The sequence below is a fragment of the Stegostoma tigrinum genome, chromosome 27 (assembly GCF_030684315.1).
Source record: "Stegostoma tigrinum isolate sSteTig4 chromosome 27, sSteTig4.hap1, whole genome shotgun sequence".
In the NCBI taxonomy this organism is placed as follows: Eukaryota; Metazoa; Chordata; class Chondrichthyes; order Orectolobiformes; family Stegostomatidae; genus Stegostoma; species Stegostoma tigrinum.
The window spans coordinates 36590767-36607965 of NC_081380.1; the positions used below are offsets into that span (position 1 = coordinate 36590767).

The following is a 17199-nucleotide window of genomic DNA, read 5'->3' on the forward strand; positions in this document are numbered from 1 at the left end:
AAAAGCTGCAGAAGCATGTTCAGCCCATTGAGTCAACTCAACCATTCAGTGAGATCATGGCTGATGATATAATCCTAGAATCTACTTTCCTGCCTTCTCCCTATAATCATTGATTGCCTCGCTGATTAAAAATCTGCCTATCTTAGCTTATTTAATCACTCTTGTAGCTCCTGTAGTGAAGAATTCCTACCAGATTCACTACCCTCAGAAGAAATTCCTCATCTGTCTTAAATACTTGTCACCTTATTCCAAGATTATGTCCTCTGGCCCTAGGCTTTTCAACAAGGCAAATTGATCTTGCTGCATCTACCCTGTCAGCTGCCCTAAGAATCCTGCATGTTTCAATTAGGCCACCTCTCATTCTTCTATATTCCAACTTATGCAACTTCTGTTCATCAGCCAGTGCCTCCACACCTGGTATCAGCTGAGTGAACCTTATCTGTAATGTTTCCAACGCTCAGTATATCTTTCCTTACACGAGGGCCTAAAATGGTTCAGTTTTTCAGCTGTGGGTTGATTATTGCTTATAGAGTTTTAGCAATACTTCCCTTTTTTTAATACTCTATTCCCTTTGAGATAATGGCCAACATTCCATTTGCCTTTCCTAATACCCATGGGCTAGGACTTCCAAATTCCTCAGTTCTATAGCTCTCTGCAGTCTTTCTCCAATTAAATAATATTCAGCTCCTCTATCATTCCTGCCAAAGTGCAAACCTCATACTTCAAAACAGTATATTCCACTTGCCAAGATAATGGGAACTTATCAGAATTAAAACAAAATATCATTGCTAGGAAAAATGATGCTTCGGGCCCATGTGATCAGACTGTCTTTATATTATTTTGAAATTGAATTCAATTAAATTAAAAAGGTTCTCCTAATACATGCTTCAAACTTTTCAAAAATCAGCCCAACTGGACATGCTACAGCACACTTCTATTGCTGTCATATCTGAGGTGGGATTTAAATTTGGATATTATGGCACATAGATAGGGAGATTTACCACAATTTTACAAGGCTCTAATATATTAGCTTATAAATTTGGTTATTTGGTTTAATTAGCATTCTTAATAGCATAAAGAAATACTGTCCTGGGCACCCTCGAGCCCTTATGCAACCAACAGACACCACAGCATGATCTTGTTGAATGGCAGGGGCAGGCTCGTGGGGCTGAATGGTTTATTCTTATGCAAGATTTTTGAGAAGATTTGTAGCTTGGGTTGTTGACTTGCTTGCAAAGCTGGTAAATTTATTCGCAAACGTTGAGTCACCACGCTAGGTATCATCAGTGTGCCTCCGGTGAAGCTTAGGTGTTCAGTCCCACTTGCTATTTGTGTATCGTGGTTTGTTAGGCCGCATCACTTTCAGATTTGTTTCTTAGTGGTTGGTATATGGGGTCCAGCTCTACATGTTTGTTAATGGAGTTCCAGTCTGAGCGCCAGGCATCTAGAAATTCTCGTGCATGCCTTTACTTGGCTAGGACAAGCCAAGCAAAAACATGCACAAGAATTCCTAGAGGCCTGGTATTCAAACAGGAACTCCGTTTGCAAACAAGTAGAGAGCTGGATCCCATATACCAACCACTCAGGAACAAATCCGAAAGTGATGCCACCCACCCCAACAAACTTAGATACAAGTAGCAAGCAGGACAGAACATCTAAGCTTCACTGAAGGTGCACTGATGATGTTACCTAGCACGATGACGATACAATTGTGAACAAATGTACCAGCTCAGCGAGCAAGTCAACAACAGCCTATTCTTCTCCTATTTGTTATGTCCACAGGGGCAGGAAGGCACGATCTCCTTCCAATATGGCACTTTATTTTAAATCAGTTCAGTTTCCTTTGGAATTTGGATTGTTTTAAAAATGATACACCTTTAAGGCTGACAAATGATTACTGCAGCTAATTTGATCTTTCAGAAGAGTATAAAGACAGATTTGGTCTGCTTAAAGGCTTCCATAACCAGTGGGAACTGCAGGGACAGGAGTGCATGATCTTCCCCATGAATGGCATTTTAATGTAACTGTCATATGCTGGGACACTGGGTTAATGTGTGCAACGCTGCACCTAGTGAATAAACCCATCATCACGTAAATAATCTGTGCCTGGCTTCAGGCTTCACCACGTGGTTTGGATCTGTGTAGCTTTATTCACTCACCTTTCCTCGCTGTGACCAAAGTGGGGGATCAAGCTGTCCTCGTGGTAACAGTCCATTTTCAAGGCAGGAGAGAAAGGCTAACAAGTGACCACCTTGGGGGAAGTGCAGTGGAGGTCTCTGGATTCCATCCTGACTCACCAACACAAGAGTGCCTCCACTGTCAGCTGAAAAAAGATTACTTTCATAAGATAACGATATCACCCATCTGAATAAGCATATATGCATCAATCACTGAGCCATTAACCCTTTGGCCATTTGTGACTACTGCATCATAGGATGATAAAGTTACACAATGCACATCATTAAAAGCCAGTCGTTGATTTCTAGCTGTAACATGCAACACACATATAAAGCTTACACATAACAATTGTTCTAAGGCAATTTAGATTTAAAGTTCCCTTTGAGTTTGCATTACAGCATGTTTTGCACCTATTTAACTACATATTCAAAAAAGTTGCAATTTTGTTATTTTTTAAAATTGTCAAGGAATGTGGGCATCCCTGGCAAGGCCTGCATTTGCAGTCCATCCCTAACTGTGCTTGAAGTGAGTGGCTTGTTAATTCCAGAGGGAAGTCGAGAGTCAACCGAAGTACTGTGGGTTTGAAGTCACATATGGGCCAGATGAGGGAAGGCCGGTGTATTTTTAAAAAAAATTTAGTTGCAGGATGTGGGCAGAGCTGACTAGACCAACATTTATTGCCCATCCCTATTTGCCATTAAAAAGGTGGCAACAAGCTGCCTTCCTTCACATGCTATAGGTTGATCCACAACACTCTCTAGGGAGATGACAGTGATGGAACAACAATAAATTACAAGTCAGGATGGTGAGTGACTTGGAGGGGAACTTGCAGATGGTAGTGCTCCCATGTAAAAGCTGCCCTAGTCCTTCCAGAAGGAAGTGGCTATGATTTTGGAAGGTGCTGTCTAAAGATCTTTGGTGTATTGCTGCAATGCATCTTGTAGACGATACACACTGTGGCAACTGAGCGCCGGTGGAGGGAGTGGATGCTTGTGGACGTGGTGCCAGTCAAGTGGCTGCTTTGTCCTGGAGGGTGTCAATCTTCTTTAGCGTCTTTGGAGTTGCAGCCATTCAAGCAAGTGAAAAGTATTCCATCATACTCCTGACTTGTGCCTTGTAGATAGGTTTTGGGGAGTCAGGAAGTAAGTTACTCACCACAGTAATTTTAGCCTCTGACTGGCTCTTGTAGCCGATATGTTTATGTGGTGAGTTCTTGTACAATGATAACCCTCAGGATGTTGATAATGCGGGATCCATTGATTGTAATAACATTGAATGTCAAGGGGCAGTGGTTAGAGAGTCTCTTATTGAAGACAGTCATCACCTGGCATTTGTGTGGTGGGAATATCAGTTCCCATGCCTGGATACTATCGACATCTACGTGCATCGGACCATGGACTGCCACAGTACCTGAGGGGTCACAAATATGATTGATCATTGTGCAATCATTGGCGAACATCCCCACTTCTGACCTTATGATGGAGAGGTGGTCATGGATGGAGCAGTTGAAGATACTTGGGCCTATGACACCACTTTGAGGAACTCCTGCAGAAATATCCTGGAGCTGAGATGACTGACCTCCAACAACTATAACCATCTTATGTGCCAGCTATGACTCCAACCAGAAGGCAGTTTGCTCCCGATGTCCATTTTTGCCAGGGGTCCTTGATGCCACTCTCAGTCGAATGCAGCCTTAATGTCAAGGCCTGTCACTCACTCCACCTTTGGAATTCAGCTCTTTTATCATGTTTGAGCCAGGGCTACAATGAGGTCAGCAGCTGAGTGACCCTGGTAGAACCTAAACTGGGTGTCACTGAGCAGGTTACGGCTGAACAGGTGCTGCTTGATAACACTGTTGATGACACCTTCCATCACTTTATTGATGATTGAGAGTAGACTGACAGGGTGGTAATTGGCAGGATTGGATTTGTCCTGCTTTGTGTGTACAGGATGTGCCTGTTGTGTTGGGGGTCTTCCATCATTCAGGATGGGAATATTTTGCAGCCTCTCTTCCAGCGAGTTGTTTATTTGTTTACCAGCATTCATGACCGGATGTGACAGAGCTGCAGAGCTTAGATCTGATCCATTGCTTATGGGATTGCTTAGATCTGTCTATCACTTGCTGCTCATGCTCAGTGGTAACAGATAGTCCAATCTGACACCTCATTCTTAGGTATGCCTGGTGTCGCTCCTGGCACATCTTCCTGCACTTTGTATTGAACCAGGGTTGATCCCCTGGCTTGCTGGTAATGGTTGAGTGGGGGAAATGCCAAATGTGCCAGGTGTCTGGTCTTAAGAAGCTAGATCTGTTCGAAGTGTGTCCCATTTAGCATAGTGCCACACAACATGATGGAGGGTATTCTCAATATGAAGGCAGGATTTCATCTCCACAAGGATTGTGCGGTGGTCACTCTTATTGATACTGTCATAGACAGATACGTCTGCAGCTCACAGATCGGTAAGGATGAAGTCAAATATGTTTATCCCCAGCTGCCGCAGACCCAGTCTAGCTACTTTGTCCTTCAGGAACTGACCAGCTTGATCAGTAGCGCTGTTGATGAGTCACTCTTGGACACTGAAATGCCCCACCCAGAGTACATTTTGCACCCTTACCACCCTCAGTGATTCCTCCAAGTGTTGTTCTCCATCGTGGAGTACTGATTCACCAACCAAGAGACAATGGTATGTGGTAATCAGCAGGAGGTAATCTTGACCATGTAAAACCTGAAGCTGTGAGGCTTCATAGACTCTACAGTCAATGTTGATACTTCCAGGGCAACATCCTCCTGACTGTATTCCACTGTGCTGCCACCTCTGCTGGGTCCATCCTTCTGGTGGGACAGGACATATCTAGGGATGGTGATGATGGTGTCTGGGACATAGTCTAGAAGGTATGACTGTGTCAGGCTGTTGCTTGACTAGTCTGTGAGACAGCTCTCCAAGTTTTGGCATTAGCCCCCAGATTTTATTAAGCAGGGTTGGCAGAGTTGTTTCTGCCACTGTGTCTTTTGGTGCCTGGGTCAATACCAGATGTTTCCAGTTTCATTTCTTTGTTGAGACTTCATAGCCATTGATGCAACTGAATGCACTGCTCAACCATTTCAGAGGACAGTTGAGAGTCAACTGTATTGTTGTGGATCTGGTGTCAAATGTAGGCCAGACCAGCTGAAGATGGCAGATTTCCTTCTCTGAAGGACATTAGAGAAAATTTGGATTTTCCTTTTTCAAAGTGAACCAGTTGTTTCTACAATAAATGATGATAGTTTCATGGTCACCAGTACTGAGATTAGCTTCCAATGCCAGCAAGCTACCATGAACGTAAGAAATAGGAGCAGGAGTTGGCCATCTGGTCTGTCAAGCTTGCTCCAGTCATTCAATAAGATCACTTTTTTTTTGTGCACTCAGATTACCCACCCACTCACCATAACCTTTAATTCCCTTACTGTGCAAATATCTATTTTTGTCTTAAAATCATTCAAAGAGGTAGCATCAACTGCTTCACCCAAAGGGTTGTGCAAGTTCCTCCTCAACTCAGTCCTAAATCTACTCCTCCTTATTTTGAGGTTATGCCCCTTAGTTCATGATGGGATATGAACTCTTGTCCCCACAGCATTCAAGTCATATTTGCTTCTCACTCATGTAAGGGAACCATGGGTCACTAGTAATCACAACATGTTTACAGCCTGATGTTAGAACATTGGCACTCAAGAAAAGACCACGTGAAAGTATAAAATGAAAAGACACTTACGCTGTTGGTGGCAATGAATGCAGACTATCTGGCTTAATGGCACAGTTAAAGCGTAATCCCAATAGACACTGAAAATGAGCAATAAAATAATATTTTAACATTTTTAACACTTGCAGATTCAGAATTCCTTTGTGATTCAGAATTCCTTCATGAGTAACTGAAGATTTCTCTTTAACAAGATCGTGATTGTGTGATCTTGTAGCAAAGATATACAACAGGAACACTGGCCCAGCAAGATGAGTGGGAAGTGTCCAAGAAAATTCTCAGGAATGGAGTGCACTAAAAGTTGTTACTTGCTGTGACACTGGCTGTTGACACAAATTGACCAAATACAGAATGAACTTTGAAAAAAATATAATACAGTGGGTGTTGAAATTCTGAAATAAAGAGACACTTTCTGGAAACAAAGGGAATAAGCATCCTGCACAAAAATGAAACTCACACAAGAATCACAGGAAATTAAAAACGCATTTTACCTCTTTTCAAGCTCTGAATCTCCCAGAGTCCCATTCATGAGCTGATTTGGGGTCCACTTCAGAGTTAAATGTTCTGCAGACTGATGAAGTGAGAGGTATCCTGGAATAGTTTCAACGTCCTCCTTCTGTCAGAGGAAACAAAAGTATTGCGTTTACTGCTGCTTTCCTAGGAAATGGTGCTGCTCGCGAGGCAAATATTTATTGCCCAAACCTGGGCTCCTTTGAGAAAAGGGCGGTGACTCATCTTCTTGAGTTGATGCTGTATATCTGCTGGAGGAACTCCACTCTGCTACTAGTGATAGAGATGTAGCAGATTAGTGTGTGTTGATCAGGACTTCTACCCTCCCATCATGCAAGTCAGCTACTCCCTCCTAACAGGTGCTGCCAAACCAGTTGAGATGATAGAGATGTGCTTGACTGGCATTTGGTTCTGTTACGACTTCGCTTTAGGTAGACATGCTGCTAGCAATCCTTCTTTTTGTTGTTATTTTCAAATGAAACTGTTCAGAGGTGTAATTACAATGCTCTGGAGCAGGTGGGACTTCAACCCAAGTCTCTTGGCTCAAAAATACTATTCTTCTTGTATTACTAGTCTACAGGTACTTAATAGTATCATTAGTGATTAATCTTTCACCACTTAAGTCTTCATCAGAACAGGCATGCACTTGAGTAACAAGTAGCAGTTTATTACAAACTAGCTATGATAGCTGGTTCCATTCGTTTGAAACTGAACTATATCACACTTTGTAAGAGAAACTGGTAACAGGCAAAGCTAAGTCTCATGACTGCCAACAGTACAGGTAAAATGAGCAGACCAGAACAACTACAGATAACTAGAACTACCTAGCTTGTTATAAATACCTCAGTGGGCAGAGATATACAAACATTTCAGAATTAACTCTTACAGCCAACTGCCTTATACAACAAATATCTCCAGCAGCAAAAACAAAGTTGCTGATAAAGCCCAGCAGTATCTGTGAAGGAAAAGAAAGAGTTAATGTTTTGGGTTTGGTGACGCTTCCTCAGAAGTGAAGCTCAGTTCTGAGGAAGGCTCACCGGACCCAAAATGTTAACTGCAGTTCTCTCGGTTTTTAAATATCTCCAGCATTTCCTTTTTTTTAAACTTCAGAGTTAGATTACATGCATTCACAATTGTTGCTTACTACCCCATCTCCACAAATATTTCCTGGCCTACTCTGCATTTGCCTGCATTTTGTTGTTATATTGAGCTTGCATCAGTTGATATTCGAGTCAGAAAACTGCAGGTTCAAGTGCCACTCCAGCGAGTGGAGAACACTCCAGCGAGTGAGTCACCAGGCCGAAACATTAACTCTGTTTTTCCCTTTACAGATGCTGACAGACCTGCTGAGCTTTTCCAGCAACTTTGTTTTTGTTGTGGATGTAAAAGATGGATTTCAAACTTTTGAAGAGAAGGAGGAGTTCACTCTCACTAGTGTGTCCAGGTCATTATTTATCTCCCAAACAACCCAACTAAAACAGATTTATCTGAAAATCATCACGTCGCTGTTTGTGGGTTCTTGCTACGTGCAAAAGGCTCCTGCAGTTTCTATATTACAGCAGCAATTATAAAGGCACTTTATTGGTTGTAAAGCACTTTAGGTAATCTGAAGCTTGTAAATGGTAATATATAAATGAAAGCTAAGGGCTCTTGTGACACTGTGGTAGCATGCCTACCACTGGACAAGGAGGCCTGTGTTTAAGTCTCATCTGCTCCAGAGGTGTGAAATAATATTGTTGAACAGGTTGATTAAAAATATCTATTGACCCAATAGAGCTCTCTGATGAAGGGTCTAGGCCCGAAACATCAGCTTTTGTGCTCCTAAGATGCTGCTTGGCCTCCTGTGTTCATCCAGCTCCATACTTTGTTATCTGGGATTCTCCAGCATCTGCAGTTCCCATTATCTCAGAGACAATCTTCCTTTCTGTTGTCCATTCTCAACCCAACCACCAGGTGGAGCAACATCCTGGTGGTGAGGCCATGGCAGAGAGACGTTTCCTGTGAATCTCTAGTACATCTGACCTGTATAGGCTTGATTCCAATATAAAAGGGGTAGGACTGGAAAAGCAATCCCCCCTTACCAGCACATACAATCCCCTTTCTGCAAAACACAGAAACAGCAAGGAAGAGATCTTAACATTTATAAGAATTCTGCCAAATTAAAGAGATGCATAATCTGCTCAGATTCGGATCAAGTTCAGACTTCATTTTGTAAGCTAAACCGATATTTCGTCGTTACTCAGAATATGTCAAAGGAATTAATTATCTACCCTACGTCAAGGTTTAAAACATCAACAATACTTCCATATCTACACTCGTTTGTTCAGATAGACTACATTGAAATAAAATCTCCTAGAAAGCATAGCATAGCTTAAAAATGTAGTTTGAATTTCCCACTGCGCCATATTGTCTCATTTTTTAGTCATTGTTTTTGAATGATGATGTTAGGCTTTTGATGCTGATCATTGTTAACGTTAGCGAGGATAAAGAACATACAAATTTAGGAACAGAAGTAGGTCTCTATCTTTTTTTTATTCATTCACGGGATGTTGGCGTTTCTGGCTGGGCCAGCATTTATTAGTCATCCCTTGCTGCCCTTGAGAAGGTGATGCTGAGCTGCCTTCATGAACCACTGTATTGCATGCAATCCACAATGCCATAAGGGATAGAGTTCCAGGATTTTGGCCCAGTGACAGTGTTTCCAAGTTATGATGATGAGTGACTTTGAGGAAAACTTGCAGGTGGTTGTGCGCCCATGTATCTGCTTCCCTTGTCCTCCTAAATGATAGTGGTTATGGGTTTGGAAGGTGCTATCTAAGGAGTCTTGGTGAATTTCTGCAGCGCATCCAAAGACGTGCAGGTTAGGTAAATTGGCCATGCTAAATTACTCATGGCTTTCAGGGATGTGGGGGTTAGGTGGGTTACAGGGGATGGGTCTGGGTGGGATGCACTGAGGTTCAGTGTGGACTTGTTGGGCCAAAGGGCCTGTTTTCACACTGTGGGGATTCTATGATCTATGATCTTGTAGATGGTACACAACGCTGCTGCTGAATGCCAGTGTTGGATACAGCAATATCTATAGTTGCAGTGATAATCAAATGTGCACATTGTGCCGGATGTTGTGAAGCTTCTCGAGTGTGGTTCATCCCCTTGAGTCTGCTCTATCATTCGGTAAGATTATCAATTATCGTGAAGGTGGGCAAAGGTAGAAACCAAGCTCATCATCCAATGACCTGTTGGGAAGTCTATACTTGAGCATTGCACACAAATTCTGCTCACACCATCAAACATAATTAACAATAAACTTCCAAAATGTAAGATGGAACACACATATCTAGATGTGATGACAGAGGATGGCTGTCTGACTGACACCCCAGCAGATAGTTAAGAGCTTCAAGCAAAGAGATGAGAAAAATTGTGAGGGTATTGGAAAGTACATTACTCCAAGTCAATTTAGCAAGTAGCTTCTGCTGATCGGACATGTTAAATGCATAAGCAGTGATTGAGTGTTGTTTACATCAAATCACTTGTTTCATTCTTTCTGATTGACTGGTAATCCTTGCTATTGATTGTGCTACAGCTTACTTAGCTAGGTTCTGATTTGTTAAAAAAAATGCCTGTTGGTGGAAAACAAATTAAAATAGATCAGATGTCAGGTCTCAAGACAATTTTGCTCAATAGATATGGACAACTTATTGCTAAATTTTTTTTGAAAGGTTTATTAAAATTCCAATTCATGCTGCACTGACAAGACCATTTCCTTTCCTTCCTATTGCTGGCATCATCTGTTGGAGACCATTTGCAGAACTCTGGTCAAATTTTGCAAACCAATCATAGCTGATGCAGACAGGAATTGTAATGACTGGGGTCCAAAACTCTCCGGTTTGTAATACAACGCTACTCATTTCATTAGGAGGGTTAAATTCAGCAGGATCCTCTGACAGTATCGGATCTAATCACTACATTAGGGGGAGTGAATTCATTTCATTTCAGACATGATGGGCATTGGCTAATGTATGTGCATAAAATTGCTCTTTTTTCTATTTTATAAGGGCATGGCAAACAGCCAAGTGCAAAAACAGAAAACACTAGAGAAACACATCTGTGGAAAGAAAGCAGGTCCAGTGACCCTTCTGAAGGACAGCAGCCAAGAGACAGTGATGCTGAGGCAACAGTCCAAAAGCCAAGTGTTTAAATCCCACCATGGCAAGTAGTAAAACTTTATTTGATAAATCCAGCAACTTTGTGGTCCACAACTGGAAATAATGACCATGGCGAAAGAGAGAGCTCCTTTACAGCAAGTTTCACGAATACTTTCACAACTGTTTTTGAGGAGGAGATAGAAATATTTCTTTGGGCTAAAAGGATTGATGTGTATGGGACAAAAGCAGGAACAGGAAACTAAGTTGGAAAATTGATCATATTGAATAACAGAGCTGGCTTAGAGAGCTGAAAGACCTACTCTTTGCCCTATTTTCTATGTGTCTACTGGTGGTCAAAACCCACTTTACATACAAAGGCACTTTTGACACATAGTCACTGTAGTCAAGACAGTCAATTTAGATACAGGATTGGCCAGGACACCAGGCAGAATCATACCTCTTCTTCACAATCTTTCACAATCACCCAAAAAGACAGATGAGGTCTTGATTTAACACCTTCTCAAAAGATGGCATTGCCGGTAGTGCTGCACTTTCATTAACACTGTGACGGAGTATCAACCTCTATTTCTTTTGGTGCTCAATGCTGAAGTGGGATTGACCCAACTATCTTCCAAGAGGTGAGTTACTGACTGTGCCAAGGCTGGTATATGAATAAAACTGCCAGGGTGGGCTTGACTCCATTTCTACATGATATGGTGGATGAAACAGGATAAAGGTTTGTGCTGATGAAAAGCTTGAAGGAGGAAAGGAAATCCCTAAACTCATTTGATGTCTACTGGAAATTTTTGCTGCACTTTCCTGTCCTTTTTTCAACTGCTCTCTTAAAACATCCCACTGCAGTCATTAAATAGTTATGATATTAAGCAGCGTGAGCAGCACTGTCCAGCTGTTTTTTTCACCCCACCATCAAGAGGTCAGATGTTTCTTGCTATGCACTACTTACTGGCTGGACAAGTACATTATTTTTTCCATACAGCAAATGCGTTCTCGAATTTTGATGTAATGACTCCACATATTCTCTTGCTGAAGCTGCAAATTTATCTTCTGACATACTTCCGCTGGAGTGACGCTTTCTTATCTGTAAGAGAAAACTCACCAACTTATTATCAGCCAAACCAAACATGAATTGCTTCATTCATTCATCAACCCAACCTGTTACTTCATCCATGTAGGGATTAGGCATTTGTGACGCTTGAACTCAAGGATCAGCAAAGCTTATTTGGCTGTAAGGCTCATCTCAATGGAGACCAATCCTTACCTGATGACCAAATATATCAAATTCAATTGGTAACTACAAAGGATTGAATGAATCAACAAAGATAAGCTGTAACACTTGAAAGAATCAGCAATAATTCTATCTAGAATAAGCTATTAAAGGACAAGGACAAACTTATACAGGAATTGAAAACAATTAGCCATGTCTGGGAGTGGAGGCTACAGAGATAAAACTGCTTTAACACCTCCTTGATAAATTGGGTGCTTTATGCCACAAGGGCAACCGATTGCCTGGCAGACAAATTTAAGGAGTTAATCACAGAAAAGTTGTGCCTTCGAACAGACACTTAAGACCAAACATAACAAGGAACGAAAATAATAAAGTGTGAAGCTGGATGAACACAGGAGGCCAAGCAGCATCTTAGGAGCACAAAAGCTGTGGTTTCGGGCCTAGAACCTTCATCAGAAAAGGGGGATGGGGAGAGGATTCTGAAATAAATAGGGAGAGAGGGGGAGGCGGACTGAAGATGGATAGAGAAGATAGGTGGAGAGGAGAGTATGGGTGGTGAGGTAGGGAGGGGATAGGTCAGTCTGGGAAGGACAGACAGGTCAAAGGGGCGGGACGAGGTTAGTAGGTAGGAATTGGAGGTGCGGCTTGTGTTGGGAGGAGGGGATAGGTGAGAGGAAGAACAGGTTAGGGAAGAGGGGATGAGCTGGGCTAGTTTTAGGATGCAGTGGGGGGAGGGGATATTTTGAAGCTGGTGAAATCCACAATGATACCATTGGGCTGCAGGGTTCCCAAGCGGAATATGAGTTGCTGTTCCTGCAACCTTCGGGTGGCATCTTTATGGCACTGCAGGAGGCCCAGGATGGACCTGCCATGGTTGTCTAAAGAATGGGAGGGGGAGTTGAAATGGTTTGCGACTGGGAGGTGCAGTTGTTTATTGCGAACCAAGTGCAGGTGTTCTGCAAAGTGGTCCCCAAGCCACTGCTTGGTTTCCCCAATGTAGAGGAGGCCACACCATGTACAGCGGATGCAGTATACCACATTGACAGACGTGCAGGTGAACGTCTGCTTGATGTGGAAAGTCATCTTGGGACCTGGGATGGGGAGCGGGGAGGTGGTGTGGGGGCATGTGTAGCACTTCCTGCAGTTGCAGGGGAAAGTGCCGGGTGTGGTGGGGTTGGAGGGGAGTGTGGAGCGGACAAGGGAGTCGTGGAGAGAGTGGTCTCTCTGGAAGGGGGACAAGGGTGGGGTTGGAAAAACGTCTTTAGTGGTCAGATTGTAGATGGCAGAAGTGTCAGAGGATGATGCATTGTATCCGGAGGTTGGTGGGGTGGTATGTGAGGACTCGGGGTTTCTCTTTTGGTGGTTATTGCAAGGGCGGGGTGTGAGGGATGAGGTGCAGGAAATGCGGGAGACACGGTTGAGGGCATCCTTGACCATTGTGGGGGGGAAGTTGTGGCCCTCAAAGAACGAGGACATCTGGGATGTGCGGGAGTGGAATGCCTCATCCTGGGGGCAGATGCGGCGGAGGCGAAGGAATTGGGAATAGGGGCCGGAATTTTTGCAGGAAGGTGCGTGGGAGGTGGTGTATTCCAGTTAGCTGTGGGAGTTGGTGGGCTTGAAATGGACATCGGTTTGTAGGTGGTTGCCTGACATGGAGACAGAAAGGTCCAGGAAGGTGAGAGAGGTATTAGAGATGGTCCAGGTGAACTTGAGGTTGGGTGGAAGGTGTTGGTGGAATGGATGAACTGTTCAACCTCCTCTTGGGAGCATGAGGCGGCGCCGATACAGTCATCAATGTAACGGAAGAAGAGGTGGGGTTTAGGGCCAGTGTAGGTGCGAAAGAGGGACTGTTCTACGTTAGAGGTAGGTTCTTTACTCAGAGTGCAGTCAGGGCGTGTAACGCATTGTCGGAGAGGGTAGTGGAGTTGGCCTCATTAGGGGCATTTAAGTGGCAATTAGCTAGGCATATGGATGATAGAGTAAGGTAGGGGTCGAGGTTAGATAGACCTTAGAATTAGGGTAAAAGTTCGGCACAACATCGTGGGCCGAAGGGCCTGTACTGTGCTGTACTGTTCTGTGTTCTATAACCTACAAAGAGGCAGGCATAGCTTGGGCCCATGCAGGTACCCATGGCCACCCGCTTAGTCTGTAGGAAGTGGGAGGAATTGAAAGAGATGTTGTTAAGAGTGAGGACGAGTTCAGCTAGGCAGATGAGGGTGTCGGTGGAGGGGGATCGGTTGGGGGGTCTGCGGGACAGGAAGAAGCGGAGGGTCTTAAGGCCATCTGCATGGAGAATGCAGGTGTATAGGGACTGGACGTCCCTAAATTTCAGAATCCTCTCCCCATCCCCCTTTTCTGACGAAGGGTCTGGGCCCGAAACGTCAGCTTTTGTGCTCCTAAGATGCTGCTTGGCCTGCTGTGTTCATCCAGCTTCACACTTTGCTATGTTGGATTCTCCAGCATCTGCAGTTCCCATTATCTCTGATCACAAGGATCAAAAACATTGCTTTTTATATGGAAACCCACTGCAGACCTGCACTAACTTGAAAGAAAGGACTCTAAAGAAATTATCAGTAGATCAGCTCAGAGACCGAAGATTTGAATACCAGAATAACTTAAGAGCAGAACTTTGAGAAACAATGTTGTAGCAGGACCAAACCCTGGGACAGACACCGTTGGCTGAAATCCTGGCCAGGTTTCACCATTAATTGGGCAATAGCTAAGTTCGGTTGCAAGCTTATTTTTGCTTACTTGAGGGGTCATATATTTGGTTGCTACATGCAATAAAGTTTGAATTGTTGTTTCAACATTTGATTGGCTGCAAGATTTCTCAATAAGTGGCTGAATTAAAGGTAGCTGGTGGTGAGTTTACCAACAATACTAAGCCATTAATGGAAGTAATAATCCAGAAGACCGAAAGATTGGTCAGAAAAAGTTAGATTTTAAGGAATGCCTATGAAGGATAAAACTGAGACAAAACTGTTGGTGGGTCACTGAAGGCAAGACCTCCAATGGTGGATTAAAACTGGGAATGTTTAAGAGGCCAGAATGAGGGTGGCACACACATTATGAGTACTGCGGACTGAGGGGAATTACAAAGTTAGGGAGAGGTTTGACCATTAAGGAATTTATGACAAAGTTGAAAACAGTTCTCTTTGGGGAGAGGGATGCAGTTACTGGCTAGGAAAGAGCTTGGAATGGGGATGGAAAGCATTGCTTTCCTGCATCCCACTACTTAAAGGAGGATGTTTCTGTTTATCCATATCTGGATGTCCAACAAAGAGCCTGAAAATTTAGCAACAGTGGCGAAGTCATGAGAAGTGGTGATCAGCATTGATGTAAAACCTAATGCTATGCTTTCAGATGATGCTGCTGAGGGGTAGACTGTAGATGACAAATAGGAGGGGACCAAGAATTGGTCCTTGGGGTACCAGAGATCAAGGGTAATGACTCACCACTATTTCAAGTGAATAGGCAAAAAATGTTGGCTTTGCCCAACACTCGGGTCTCATAACTATAGAAGAGAACAGGACCCTCTTGCTCTGGCATATCCAAAAGTACAGTTTGCCTTTGCCTTCCCTATCCTCTTAACTGTCTTGCATATGTCTGGACAGCTCTTCAGCAATTTTCATTTATTTGTTTAGGCTGCACTTTGCCAGTGATCCTCAGAATCGATCTTTCTCATATATATGGGATTTGTTCACTCAACTGACATCATTTAATCCACAGAGGGCAAGATAAATGAAAAATTAAAAAAATCACTGTAACTTGACTATGACCGGATGATCCTCTATCTTGAATAATTAGTAAAGTAATGCTGATTTCAAAGTCTATAATATTTTCTGGATTAAACTGGCCACGGTCCCACTAATATAACAAATTAACCATTAAAGAGATTTCAAATCATGTTGACTCTTACACCAAGTGCCGGACGTTTAGATGGGGAATCCTGGTGTCCATGGGCTCCATGAATACGATGTCTTTGCACGAGTTCATCTGCTGATGGATCAGTCCAGTAATGGTCAGCAGTTTTAAGTTTTGTGTACTCTAACGCACAGGGACCGACTGTAACATTGAGCAGAAAAGTAAGTCAATTTTCTTTTCCGCTGAGGCAGAACAACGTCAAATTAAAATCAAAACGCAAATATAAATTGCATTACTATAAAGTATGGCATTTGGCACACTTGTAAAGCTTTAATTCTGTCCCAAGGAAATTATGCTTATCTTTGCGTTTCCCAGAACTGCTCCAGGCTGGTTTGGGTCTCACTCAACACACAGCATTATAAATTTCCATTCATGCTCCTACAACACAAGTTTCAAGGAATTGGGATACTGGAAGATTGGCATCAAAAAAGGCCTGGGATTGGTCCTGGTTGAGAAATAGCATGGGAGAAAAGAAAGCTTAAAAATGAAAATGTCTCCAATCGTGAAATAAATTAAGTTATACACACAATGATTCACTAATAGGCGAGACTAATGAACAATCACTAGCTGTACATCACACTCCTAAGCAAAGTGCTGCTCCTCCACTAAATACACAAAATTTAGCAGCAGGTCATCTCCTCTACTGACTGACTTGTGTAACTGACATTTATAAGCTCACTCCCACCATTAGGGTTCATGAGCTGAGGTAATAGGAATGGCAGATGCTGGAGAATCCGAGATAACAAGGTGTAGAGCTGGATGAACACAGCAGGACAAGCAGCATTTTAGGAGCAGGAAGGCTGACGTTTTGGGCCTAGACCTTTCAGGGTCTGGGCCCGAAACATCAGTCTTCCTGATTCTATGATGCTGCTTGGCCTGCTGTGTTCATCCAGCTCTACACCTTGTGATCTAGGGTTCATGAGCTGCAGCTTTTCCCACAAGCAAACACAACTGCTGAAACATACAGGTTGCTGGCAGTGAGTTAAGTCATCATATGAAAACCAGAAAATACTGTCCATGTTTTGAAACAAGGCATATTGGACTTGAAACATTAACTCTGTTTGGCTCTCCCTAGTTGCAGCCTGCTGAATTTCTCTAGCACTTTCCGAATTTTATTCTGTTCCCTTTGGAGCACATAAGCTGTTGCACAGATAGGTTCATTTAAAACTGCTTATCTTTCAACGGCTGAGTGAGATTATTCAGTAAATGCACTGTCGGGAAGATAGCGGTTGGTCATTAAAGAATCATTGGTCTGAGGCACACAATTGTACAGAAACTACAACTTGCCTCCTCAGATTCAAGTTGTTTCGAAAACATCTTCAAGTACCTTGGCTGTTCTTCACTTGAGGTATTAACCCCTAGGATCATCAAGTGCGATGAGCAGATGGACACTTTCCAGTGCAAATGACCACATTAAGAACATATACCCTGACTAATTTCTTTGTCACAGCTAGAACTGTGAAGCC

General features: G+C 43.1%; 1 protein-coding gene across 2 annotated transcripts in view; it reads right to left on the minus strand.

Annotated features, from left to right (window-relative positions):
- sgsm2 (small G protein signaling modulator 2) overlaps window positions 1-17199 on the minus strand; it is a 209223-nt gene that overhangs the window by 39015 nt on the left and 153009 nt on the right. For both annotated transcript variants that reach the window (XM_048557494.2, XM_048557492.2), the window contains exons 6-10: window positions 15729-15874; window positions 11528-11662; window positions 6403-6527; window positions 5927-5994; window positions 2160-2323 (exon numbers count right to left, since the gene is read on the minus strand). In XM_048557494.2, the coding sequence (XP_048413451.1) occupies window positions 2160-2323; window positions 5927-5994; window positions 6403-6527; window positions 11528-11662; window positions 15729-15874 (638 nt within the window). The remainder of the gene's footprint in view (window positions 1-2159; window positions 2324-5926; window positions 5995-6402; window positions 6528-11527; window positions 11663-15728; window positions 15875-17199) is intronic.